A 13,652-nucleotide genomic window follows, 5' to 3' on the forward strand; every position below is an offset into this window, starting at 1 on the left:
CAGATAACCACAAACACACAGGGCGAGAGAGAGCAGGGAATGGTGACCTTGGACGGAGGGCAGGTGAGAGATGATGCACCTGTCTTGCCTCACATGCCCGTCCTGGAAAAAACACTGGCTTCTCCTCTGACTCAATCCCTTACACCCTTACCCATCTTCATGCCCCTGAACTACCAGTCTTGAAACACACACACACACACACACACACACACACACACACACACACAAAGGGATGGTGACAAACGTAGTGCCTCCATAGATGACATACAAAAATATATGACAGAATGAGATACAGATGTGTACTATTAAGAAAGAGATATTAAGGAGCCACATAACGCAACGATAACAAGATCCTTAGCGATGTGAGGACAACAGACACTGAGGAAGATGGGTTGGTGACAGGTTAATGTCCAGTCCTGTACTCTGCATAAGGCATGTTAATATTTTCGTCTCTGATATTTAGAGGAATTATTTCGACATTAAAAAGGCAAGAGGCGTACAGGAGAATGCTTGGGTGAAACAAGAGGCATACACGAGAATATTCAGGTGAAACAAGAGGCATATAGCAGAATACTAAGGTGCAACAGGTAAAATTAATCGATTAGGATGAGGTGTTAGGAAGCCTCCCATTCAAGTCATGTTAACACCGTGAGGATCAGATTACTCACTCTTGCATAAATAAGACAGTATAAGGTTAGCTTGGATAAAACGTTAGAGTTGTATCGGTCATAAGGGGGGTAACAGTACTTGCAATCTCAGGTTCATTCGATTCATCGTCAACTTAATGAATCATCTAACGTGTCGTAATCTGGGAAGGTGTTGGTTAGAAGCTTTCCTCGTCAGTTTATCAGTTATTTTTATTCATTTTCTCCAAGTACGTGTTCTGTAGTCCGAAACGTTAAAGAAATACTGAACTTAACTCTTTCCCCTTCCACTCACATTAGGTAGATAAAAAAATTACATTCCCCTTCCACTAATTTTACAAGAAAGAATAAAGCTCCTTCCACACATTTTATATTAAAAAAAAAGATTCACCATCCACCTATTTTATATAGACAAAAAAAAAAAAAAATTCTCCCTTTTCTTCCATTTTTATGTAAAAAAAAAAAATTACCCCTTCCACCCGTTTTATATATAGACAAAAAAAAAATCTCTCCTTCCACTCATTTTACTCAGACAAAAAAAAAAAAAATTCATTCCATTTAGGGAAAAAATGCTCTTTCTCCTTCCACTAAAATCTTAAAAAAAAAAAAAAAAATTCCTCCTCCACCAATTTTATACAGGCAAAAAAAAAAAAAAAAAAAAAAACTCTCTTCCCTTCACCTATTTCACGTAGACATGTGTTGACAACGCTCGTTTTGGGGATAACATACGTGAGGATGGAAAGAAGAAAGGAAAGCCGATTACAGGAAAAAGGGAGAGGCGTTGGAAGGGGAAGGGGGGAAGGTAGGGGAGGCTAGGGCTGAGGAAAAGGAGGGGAGACGAGGGGATAAGGAAAGAGAAGGACGGAGGGAGGAAGGGGGAGGGTAGGAGGTAAACTTGGAGACTAACAAAAAAAAGAAAAAAAAAAGAAAAAAAAAAAGGAAGGCTTGTCGAGAAGGAGGAAAGGTAAAGAGGAAAAAGCGAGGTAGAACTGAAGGAGGGGAAGGGAGGGAGAAAAGACATGGCTGGGAAATGGGGAAAAAGGAAGGAGATTTAAGGAAGGGAGGAGATGCAAGGAAAGGGAGAGGGGGTGAGGAAAGAGGGAGTTGGAGGGAGAAGGGATGAAGGGAGGTAAACTGGAAGTCTGAGAACAAAGGGCAGAAAACGCATAGGACGGTAAGGGGAGAGGTAATGGAACTGTAGGGAGAGAGTCAGCAAAGCATGGGGTTGGAGGGGAGAAGATAGAGGGAGGGAGAAGAGAGGTAAGCTTGGAGGTTGAGAGAGAGAGAGAGAGAGAGAGAGAGAGAGGGAGGGAGGAGAGAGGTAAGCTTCGAGGTTGAGAGAGAGAGAGAGAGAGAGAGAGAGAGAGAGAGAGACGCGAGGGGGAAGGAAAGAGCCATCAGGAGAATGAAGGGAGGGTAAGGAAAGCAAGGGATGGAAAGGGGGAAGGGTAAAGAGGGGATGACGGGTGGGGAAGTGAGAGCCTGAGAAAAGGAGACGCAGGAGGACTGGGGAGGGGAAGGGGGAGTGGACGGGGGAAAGATGGGGGTGGGATGAAGATGGGTAGGGGAGGATCAGCCATAGACATAAAAACTTCAGCCGATGTCAAGACGATGAAAGTAAAGTCTTAATACAGGAGTGACGAGACGGAGGGGGAGGGGAGACGGAGGAGGAAGGGAGGGTAGGGTTGTGGGGGATGGGAGGAAAGGGAGAGAGAGGAGGGACGTGGGATGGAAGAAAGGAGGGAGGTAAATAGGGGAAAAGTAGAGAAGGGAGGGAAGGGAGGAAGGTGAGGGGAAGAAGAAGGAGATGGTGAAACAAAAGGTATAGGTAGGAGGGAGATGGGAGGAACGGTAGAGGGAGGGGGGAGGTGGAGGGAAAGGTAGAGGGAGGAGGGAGATGTTAAGAAAAGCCAGAGGGAGGTGGGTAGGAAGCTGAAGGGAGGTGGGTGGGAAGCTGAAGGGAGGAGGGTGACGGTAAGGAAGGTAGGAGGAAGAGGGCAGGAGGGATGGTAGAGGGAGGAGGTAAACGGGAGGGAAAGTGAGAAGGCAGGGGGGGAGGGAGGGAGGAAAGGGGGAGAGAAGGCAGAGGAAGAAAGGAGGTAGGATGGAGGGAAGAAAGAGGTAGGCAGAAGGGAAGATGGGCGTTGAATGGTTAGGCGGGAGGTGGGAAGGTACGAGAGAGAGAGGGTCAATGGTTGAAGGAGGGAAGGAGAGATGATAATGGCGTAGAAAGGAAGAAGACGTGACACGGAGGCAAGTTACGCAGAAATGCAGACATAGATTTACATTTATTTTCAACAAGGATATTACAGTATTTCGAATCTGCTGATACTCTCTAATGATTTCTTTTTCCCAACTCGAAATTTTATTCAGCATAAGAGAGGCTTTTCGAACTGAAGATGTTATCAATACTCTGTTACGATCTTGAATGCTGAGCTGCAGTAGGGGATTAACACTAGAATACAGTGCTAGTCACGAAGAAGTGCTATGGAAACAAGCAGATTCGTAATATTCCGCCAGGTAAGGTGAATGAACTACAGTTTCCTTTACCAACCCCTTCACTCTCATGGTATTCTCCCAAGCTCAATAAAATTATCTAAAAAACAAAAACAAGAAAGAAAGGAAGAACACTGACTTGAGGAGGCAATAATACATCTGAGTGTGAGAGAGAGAGAGAGAGAGAGAGAGAGAGAGAGAGAGAGAGAGAGAGAGAGAGAGAGAGAGAGACCATAACTTCGCAATGCAGAAACATGAAAGAAAATGAAAACTTTAAAACCCAAGAAATGAACAGCCAGAAAAAGAAACAAGAAACTGGAAAAGTAGGATTATGAGGAGAGAGATTTAACCCAAGAAAATCAGTTACGATACTTTATTTTTCTCTTGGAAACTGTCAAACTCTTCCTTTATTTTACCCAGTTTATTTTAACCAATTTATATCTCCAGACGATTTCTTTCAACCTTACAAAATGCCTCTCGTACTGAAAGGGGTCAATGGAAGCTATATTTACCTCGTCTAGTTAGTAATGTGTCCTACCTCGTCTTGTTATAAGTGTGTCCTACCTCGTCCAGATAGAAATGTGTCCTACCCCGTCTAGTTAGAAATGTGCCCTACCTCGTCTAGCTAGTAATGTGCCCTACCTCGTCCGGTTAGAAATGTCCTACCTCGTCTAGTTAGAAATGTGCCCTACCTCGTCTAGTTAGAAATGTGTCCTACCTTCTGCAGCTAGAAATGTGTCCTACTTTGCCAAGTTGGAAATGAGACCTACCTTCTCCAGTTAGAATCGTTTTTCCTAAGCTGAATAACATCGTTTGGTAGCAGCAAGAATTAATAATTACGTCTTCGGACTACATGGGTTAACTTTTTCACCGCAAGGATTTTTTTTTTTTTTTTCATTCCATGTCTCTAGCCGATTTTTTTTTCTCTTAAACTCTGGAGAGATTTCTCGAACTAGAGGGGCTACAGACAGCCTTCAGCAACCCCTTCAGGACTAGGACACTCAAACTAAATACAGTCGTCTGGGTGAGGCAAAAGAGAAAGAAAAATACAAATGACGTAAAGTGGGTGAAGGAGTTAATTTAAGTTACATGTAAACCCTCAAGTCTGAAAAGTTAAGACTGAATTCTTAATCCCCCAGCTCCAAAAATCTCTCCCAAGCTAAATAAAACAGTCTTGTGGTGACGAGAACGATGGAAAAGATATCATCATAGCGTACAGGTTTAAGGATGCGACATGATAGCAGGAAGCGTGTAGGATGTACGGAAGGACTGAGAAGGACGTGCTAGGGAAAAGTTGATGCAGGATGGAAGGACAGGAGATGCCTAGGAAATGAGAGGTGTAGGAGGGACATAGAGGAGTGGAAGGACGGGGAGGAGGGTTGGGGAGAGTGTAGGGTAGGAAAAGAGATAGTGACGGAGGGAGGAAAAGGATGAGAGGAGATAGGAATGAGATTAGGGGAGTGAGGGAAGTGTAGGGGAGGAAAGGGAGGGAGCTGGAAAAGGAGATGTGGAGAGAACAGGGAGGGAGTAGGGAAGAGTACAAAGGAGTATATAAGGGAAAAGAAACAGCAACAGATCTCATATTCCTTTCAGTGCTGTTGGTAATATAAGAGACTATTGCTATATTATCAAATTTTATGAGGTGGAGATAAGAGTAAAGAGAAGGGAGAAGGTGAGAGAATGGGGAGGATACGGAGAAGCTGAGAGAGTAAGGAAGAAGGCGAGAAATGAAAAAAGTTAGAGAGGAGAGGAAGAAAGGAAAGGAGAAGGAGAAAAGAGGGAAAAGCAAAGGAGGAGAAGACGAGGAGAGACATGGAGGAGGGGAAGAGTAAGGAATGGATGGGGGGGAAGAAAGTCTGTGATGAGCATTAGGCGTGGGAAGATAAGCAAAAAATAGGGGAGAGAGAGTAAGACGAAGGTAAGAATGTGGTTTAGGAATTAAGTGCAGCATATGGTGGAGGACAGGAAAACAGGGCTCATCATCATCATCATCATCATCATCATCATCATCATCATCATCACCATCGTCGTCATCATCATCATCATCATCATCATTATTATCACCACCACCACCACCACCTTAATCATCATCATCATAACAAAAGTGGGTAAGAGAAAGTAAGATGAAGGTGAAAATGTAGTGTAGGAACGAAGGACAAATGCTGTATATGGTGGGGGAGGGGAAAAAGGGTGGTTGTAGGGAAGGATGGAAGAGTGATATAGGAGAAAGGAAAGATATAGGGGAGGAGAAGGTTAGATGTTAAGGGATAGGGGGATGTCTGTATAGGGTAAAGGAGTGGAACAGAGAGCCAGAATCAAGGCCTTAAGCCGTTCAGTACAATGACGTCTTTAATTAGAATACACTATTTTTAATACATCTAGATTATTTTATTCATTAAGGGGAAACTTCTTGTACTGCAGAGTTAGTGAAAGCAGTATCTAATTTCTCCATTAAACAAAAAAAATCCAAGGCTGAGTAAAATTTAATCAAAAATAGTTGCGACTCCACTACATTGAAAGGCTTAAATTCTTCACTTTTCTGCTGCTTATTTTTCATATTTTACTTCTGCCACCATCCAGTGGACTAATTCGGCTTTCCAGAATGACCTCTTGTATTGAAGGAGTTAAAATAATCCCTGACACCCCCTTCCCCATCACATGTACCCTCCTCGCTAGGTAAAATCGTCTGGAAGAAAAATTATAGGTGGCTGCTTAGTATTTAAAGGGTTAAAAGAGGGAGTTAACATGGGAAAGATGCAAGTCTGAGAGGGAGTTAAAAAGGGAAAGATACGTCTGACAATTAGTTTATTTCCTGCAGCATCAGAATGTCATTTATATTTTATTCTCACTCTTTACCAGACGCTTCTACTCAGCTCTGGAGGGCACATTTAATAAAGAAGGGGTGCTCTCCTAAAGCTGATATAAATGATCTGGGGGATTGAGAGCACTGTCTTGCCAATTTTTTCCCATTTGCCTATATTCTCTAGTCCTTTAAATACAGTGTTTCTCAGCATCTCAAAATGAACAGATCTTATATATAGCTCACTTGTTATGTCTTTATTATATAGAATATTTTTGCGAACTCCTAGCATTTGTCTTTCTTCTTTGCACAAAAAATATTAAAACTAAATAGAAGTAATCGAAATAATCGTAGTTCAGCTCCGCATTCGTCTGGGGACAGGGCGCTTTTAGCCTCTGCTCTTTCTTCTTTGCATAAAAAAGGGAAAGCAATCATATATCATCGTGTAGAGGTCGCTAGGGACACGCCCCTCAATCACGCCTGATCCCGATTATGATGAAGGATAAAAGGAAGTCGGGAAGAGGATTCAAGGTGAAGCTGAATGCGATAAGGAGTAGGAGGGGAGGAAGGACGACAGACAGGAAAGAGTCTAAACAAATGAACTACTTCAATCCATACTTTTTATTTTAATCTTGCTATATCCAGACGAATGTATTCCGCTTAGAAGAGACTTCCAGAAATAGAGGGGTTAAACAGAGCCTTCTTTAACCCCATTCACCACTAAGAGGTTGTTACATAAGTCAATTACATCGTCTGGAATGAAGCTGGAAGTAATGGAAACTGAAGTAGGAAGATAAATGTTACGAGGAATGGATGAAAAAAAAATGAAAGATGAGAGGGGAAAATTATGTAAAGGAATGCATAGTGAATATAATGACAGATGGAAGAAAATGAAAATGGAAAGGAAGATAGGAATGACTGAAGAAAAATGAAGAAAAGGGGAGTTAAAGGACATAAATGAATGGGTACTGAAGATAGAGAGAGAGAGAGAGAGAGAGAGAGAGAGAGAGAGAAGCCAGGCAAGGAAGGAAGGGGAGAGTCTGGGAGTGAGGCAGGAAGGAAGGACAGAGCCGGGGTATATAAGGGGCGACCTCCCACCTGCGGACATCAGTGTAGTTTCATCCTCCCTACCGGCTACATCATGGCTCTCCAGGTGCGTGGGGGAGAATTATCTACTTCTATCTCTCTCTCTAATCTCCTCCTACCTGTCTACTTCAAAATACCTCACTATCTCTTTCATCATAGCTCACAAGGTGCGTGCGGGGAATTCTTTGCTTCCACTTCTCGACTTTTATTAATGCTTATCTACTTGTCTGTCTCAGTTAATTTATTTATCTCTGTATCCCAGTCAACTCTCTCTCTCTCTCTCTCTCTCTCTCTCTCTCTCTCCATTTTTTTTCTTTTTTCTTCTCGGCATCTTTTTCTCTTCTAACCTAAAATTTCAAGATTTCTTACATTGTCTTAATTTGTTCTCTCTCTCTCTCTCTCTCTCGCTCTCTCTCTATTCTGTTCTCCATGAATATTTTCATGCTCTTACTTTTGCGATCTTCATTTTTTAACTCTTTTTTTGCCTTCTGATAAATGCAAACTGAAGTGTTTCCACAGAAAATATTCCAATTAGCCTATTACGAGAACAAGTATCAGTAATGTCCTATTTCATATACCGGTATTTGAGCATCACTGAATTTTAGCTCTTATAATGACTTTTTTGTACTTTTTTCTTAATACTCAAGATAACTTTACTTACCCTAGTAGATGTTTCACTCTTGATGAGTTCCATACAGGCTCCATTGAAACCTCTTCAGTTCCCTCATATGTTGAATCTATCAGTCTGGAGAGAAGAATAAGAGAAATTAACAAGGCATCATCTGAGAGAGGGATAAACTCACCCTTACAAGCAAAGCCTTTTACATGTCAGAATTAATATGAGAAAATGTGGAGTGATAGTGGCAGTACCTGTAAGCATACATACCTGCCACAGCTATTCCTCAAACCATCATGAATTCAGGAAGGGATGTGTAGGATTCTGAACGGAATTTATGAAGATATATACTAGTGGCATCCTTTTCGGTCCCCTCTTTTTATTGCCTTCGCTATTCACCTCCTCGCCCTTCCTCTCAATAAGGCACTCCATAACTCCAGCTCAGCCACCTTCACTGCCATACCCCACCCTCGTAATCCTATTCCTCTATCCCTCTTGTTCCTTAGCATCCTTCTACTTCCGTGTATGGATAATCTATCTGTTACTTCCATCTCTCTGATTCTCTTCAAAGCTCTAGGTCTCTACCCCACCTGTTCGTAGCACTCCTCTCCCATGTAGGAAAATATATGTAACTCTATATATCTGTCCTATGCCCCCACCCCCATCGTGATATTAGTTTTTTTTTCCCCCCAGTTCTAAGTCTCAAACTCCATCCAAATTTGTTTTTAGTCAGCCCCATGCCTTATATTCCGTCTTCTTGTCTGCCGGTCACTCTCTCCCTTACCTTCTCTTCTATTCACCACTTCAAGACTTTCTCCTGTTTTAATCATATTTACTTTCGTATCATGTTTTATAACCGCTGTCGTTATTCGTCTACATATTTATTGCACCTAATTTAATTCAAATTCCACTATGTACCCACATCAACCACAGCTAACCACCCCTTTGAATTTAGGTTCCCTCGAGATAATAAAATCAATCCGGAATTAGCTGGGGGGAAAAATATAAGGTTCTTACGTCTTAGCCAGAGCGCTCGTCGAGATATGTAATTTCTTTGCAACAACGAGTGCCTTTAAACTGAAAAAAAAAAAAAAAAAAAAAAAAAAAAAAAAAAATCGCCTGAAGTAAACCGGAATGCCAAGTTTGCATTTCCTAGGCAGCGAGTTAATACATTTCTATCCCCCGTCACCAACACTCACATCCTTACCCACTCACCCCTGCAGTCGTCAGTGTTCCTGCTCTTCGCTGTGCTTGGGTCTGTCCTCTGCGCTCCCCAGTACGGCTACGAACCTCCCCCAGCCCCATCCAACCTGTACGAGACCCCAGCCGAGAGTGTTCAACAGCCCACTAACCTGTACGAGACCCCTGAAGAGAGTGTACAGCAGCCCACCAGCATTTACGAAGCACCTTCAAACAATATACTGATCGCCCTGCCTCAGAATGTGGTGCCTGTGACGACTGCCGTGAGTATGAAGATCTGAGCAGTGTTTTGACTGGCACTGGAGGTTTACTAACACCACTTCCTTAGCTGTTTATTTAGCATGTTGCCCCTTATTCTCTTGCATGTTATGTCGTTCTAATGTCACTAGAGTCTGCTTTCATTGAAAAAAAAAAAAAAAAAAAAAAAAAAAAAAATATTGACGTGTGCTGTGCAGAGCAAGTCGTTAACGGACGGGCGTCACGAAATCTCCATAACCAATAATACCGGCCTCCGTTTTTCTACTTAACCTCCTCTAGATAACGAAAATTTACTATGTACCTCTTCATTGCCAAAGCTTATTTTTAAACTTATTCTTTTTTAAAACTTTACTTTTTTTTTATTCTTCTTTGGGGAGACTTCTCTAAGCATAAAGGGATCGTGGAGGCTGTACCCAACGCTTCCATTTCTCGAGCGGAATTGGATCTGTTGAGCACAGCAAGAATACACACTAAACAAGACGCCGCTATACTGAAAACTTTAAACTGAATAATATCTGGGGGAAACAGATTATGTTTCTCAAGGACTACTGCTAATCACCGGCCGTCTTGAACCTTAGTTTGAGATTCCTTTAAAGTGTTTGCTTTTAGCTGACAAAGATCTCTCGCCCTTTTCAGCTCGGTTGATGGCCAGGTGTAGTTAGAGAGGAGGATGGATTTGAGTATTAACCAAGGAGACTCATTCCTACCTCAAAACTAACACTCATCGATATTTATAACCACGACTTGGTATTCACTTTGAGTGTGACCCAGTTCCCTTAGATGAAAACAAACCGACTATAGGGTGAAATGAGATATTTACCTGTTTAAGAAGGTACAAAGAAGAGAAATGAAAATGGAACTTAATTACTAGGAAGGACAGAAAAGAAAGTCTACATGCCGAGAGTGGATTTATGAGGGACAATGATATTGCAAAACGAATGTGCTCTCCCCACTACGGTAACTCTCCATTCGAATGGTGTACACGATGACATCTCATAAGTAGGGTACAAATGTGAGACGGTATGATGTATCGTCTGGGTGCATTATGTCGTAAGGGAAGTAAGTGAAAGTTTAAGCATACAGATTGGACGTTACTGTTGTCTGAAATGTACAGTATGTGATGGAAATAGCTGATTCGAAGCATTTGACTCCCTGCTATATACTGTAATGTTTAAGGGAAGAGTTTAGGTTTTTATTATTTTCTAAAACGTTTCTCCCTCTTAATGTCTCTGCAGCACATGTCCCATCAAATATCTCTAAATGTCTAAGGATCTTTTAATGTCTCTAAATCTGTCTGTCTTTGCAGCTCTCTGAATGAGTCGAAGTCTCCCTAAATCTCTATGTAAGTCCTATAAAATGCCTGTCTCCCTCAGCCTGAGCCTGCTCCTATGGAGGGGATGCCCTACGATTTCACCTGGGGCGTGGATGACACAGACTCAGGAAATACTTTCAGCCACGTTGAGAACAGTGACGGTCAGACCACGCAGGGCGAGTACCGGGTCTTGCTGCCCGACGGTCGCACTCAGGTGGGTCATAGGAGGCACTCAGGTGAATGGAAGGTAGGATAAAGATGTAGAAATAATACTGCAATATGTTAGATTCCAGTTCGTACGACAAAGATCTACTTTAGTCCAGCTTGATCACTAGCAGAGTCCAGTTCACAATCAAGTTTACAGTAGCTCACACGATGGTTATCCCAGTCCTCATGAAGTTTTACCCCAGTTCACACAAATGTTTACATCATTTCCCGTAACCGCAAGTTTCAGTTCGGAAAGCACAGTTAACTTAGATAGGTTAAAAATTACTATGAGACGCTATCAGTGCACGATCATACAGTAAGCAATATTTTAATCCTTTAGTGACCAGCGTCCTCAACACAGGATGATATCAAGTTTTTTTCGAAAGTTATTTATGAGAAGAACTTTACAGTTTGAACCTATAAGCTTCGCGATTGTGAACCAGTAGGCGAAGGGCGGTATGCTACGTATCTTCCGTGCATAATACCACATGTAGTAACTTCAAACAATAATAAGTTAATCATGAGACAGACTCCACCAATTGTGGGATCTAAAGTCTTCTTGCTTTATCATCATCTTCAGCTCAGAGAAATACTGCGATATCATAGTCTACTTACAGCCTCGAAAGAACTATCATATCTGTTGCTGTTTGATGCTCATTGTATTCCTTTATCATACTCCAACAATAAAAGCGAACTCAACTTTCTCTTACAGGTGGTAAAGTTCTTTGACAACGGTGGTGGGTTCAACGCTGAGGTTACCTACGAGAAGTGAGGAGTCTAAGAAGTGGTCATCTCAAATCGACCTCACCCACATTCCTTCAGCGTCTCTCCCTTCCATCACTAGAGTCTTTATCACCCCAGTGTCTACGTCCTAAGCCTTTTCTCTAAACTCGATGCATAACAGACCGTCTCCAGTCCTCCCTAACTATTTCTACCCGACGCCTATCCTACCTGTTCCTATATTCTCGACTAAGTTTTTTAATATCTGAACTTACAGTCTAGTTCCTGTCATTCCTATCCACATTCCTACTGTGCCTTTCATATCTGGCCTTGTATTCCTCACTAGATGCAAAGGAAAATATCTCCAGTCATCCCTTCATACAACCATCCTGAGATTTTCCGATGTGACCTTATATTTCTCTCTATGATTTATTTTTCTGTTTCACTGTAAACTATTCTGATCATTTTCTTGGTACTCACTGCATTACGATCTATACTCTTTCTTCCTCTACAACTCCTCTTTCCTTTTAAATAATCCTCCCACTCTACTTCACACAGTATATTACTCTGTCACTTGCCGCCTCCACTTTAGCACCTTTTAAAGTGCAGCGTAGCATTTACAGCTTTTCTGTGAGTCTGGGAGATATGTCTGATAAATTTAGCGAGTCCCTTTCCTTGATTCTGTCTGCATTAGTTTTAGCACCTCACTTTGTACGGCACATTTATTTATTTTTATATCAATGAAATTTTCCTATTAAATGTTCTTTTAAAGTAAATTAGCTCCTACATACTTTGACATCAACTCATACTCTGCAAAACCTATATTTCCTCTACACTTTTTCTGCTATATTTATACACAAACGCAACTCTGATAAGTACCATCATACGAGCGTTTCATATGAATCCTAATCTTCCTCTCTCATGCAGCCTATGTTCCTTCGTTTTTCCTAATTCATTGATGGGTATATAAATTTTCAAAACCTAAAAAAATATAAATACATGTATATATATTATGTATTATAGTGATGTAGTTTCCTAATAAAATGCAGTTTAAACGAAGCACTTTCACTACCCGAACCTAATCTGAAAAAGCGTACCAATATCTGTCCCTTGATTCAGACAGGCAGGTATTCTCCCTAACACCTTTTCCTAAGCGATTTACTTTATTACACCTGTCTTCTTCCGTGTTACACAAATTCTTCCAAAAGGCCATACTCTGCATAAATAACGTAAAAAAGGATATTAACCAGCCATATCCAAAAATAAACTGTTAAGGAAGAGGAGCTACGGAGTTTCCTTAACCGATGACAGTAAAGGCCTTAGAGTATCAAGGAAACCGAAAATAAACTCTCCTCTCCCTTCTGACATTAACCTTTACAGTACAGGTGTATATATACTGTATATGTCAACTATTTCATTCTTTTTCCCACAGACTATTCTATTTCGCTGACAGAGAGAGAGAGAGAGAGAGAGAGAGAGAGAGAGAGAGAGAGAGAGAGAGAGAGAGAGAATGTCACAAAATGAAGATATGTCAAAACTATTAGCACATTAATTTAATGCGATGCATCATGAAACAGGATAATACAAGCCTGACTCCATCCTCTAAAATATATAATTCCGTAAAAACAATAAGTTAATTCTCTCTCTCTCTCTCTCTCTCACACACACACACACACACACACACACACACACACACACACACACACACACACACACACACACACACACACACACACACACACACACACACACACGAACTTTCAATGACCTTGCGCTGTCGACACCAGTAAAAAGTTAGACCTTAGAATTAGTCACCCCACTTCCCCTTGCCCAATACCTCTCCTCTTTCTACTCATCTACATTCTTGTTTCGTTATTCTCATCATTATATTAGTCTCGGCGTGTGAAAAAGAACTCTCTCTCTCTCTCTCTCTCTCTCTCTCTCTCGTAATAAACGGGTTAAATGTCAAAACGCAGAAACATCTACAATCACAGACAGGAGCGATCAATTAAGGGAAAGGATCGCCTAAATGTTGAAAAGCCAAATGTCGTCTTTAAATCACCACTATTTCCTTGGTGTGCTATTTCACTGGGCCCTACTTGTCTGTGGTAAGAGCCAGAGCGAGGGCAAGAGCAAGAGCTACAGCAAGAGCAAGAGCTACAGCAAGAGCAAGAATAATGATGATATGATGTACAATAGCAAGAGCAAGAGAATACAGAAGGAAAAGGAAGGTTAGAGGCAAAGCCAGAGAATACTAGGGCATGAGCATGGTTAGAGCCAGAGCAAGGTCATAAGTCAGGGCCAGACAAGAAT

At 41.6% G+C, this 13,652-nt stretch overlaps 1 protein-coding gene across 1 annotated transcript in view; it reads left to right on the forward strand.

Moving 5' to 3' along the window:
• Positions 1 to 11,391, forward strand: part of LOC145413762 (uncharacterized) — a 41,090-nt gene extending 29,699 nt beyond the window's left edge. The window contains exons 3-5 of the mRNA XM_080283417.1: positions 8,866 to 9,105; positions 10,480 to 10,626; positions 11,332 to 11,391. Coding sequence (XP_080139543.1) covers positions 8,866 to 9,105; positions 10,480 to 10,626; positions 11,332 to 11,391 — 447 coding nt within the window. The remainder of the gene's footprint in view (positions 1 to 8,865; positions 9,106 to 10,479; positions 10,627 to 11,331) is intronic.
• The last annotated feature ends 2,261 nt before the right edge of the window (positions 11,392 to 13,652 follow it).

The sequence above is a fragment of the Coenobita brevimanus genome, chromosome 97, assembly GCF_032717465.1.
Source record: "Coenobita brevimanus isolate Jiangsu-jjx chromosome 97, ASM3271746v2, whole genome shotgun sequence".
NCBI classification, from domain to species: Eukaryota; Metazoa; Arthropoda; class Malacostraca; order Decapoda; family Coenobitidae; genus Coenobita; species Coenobita brevimanus.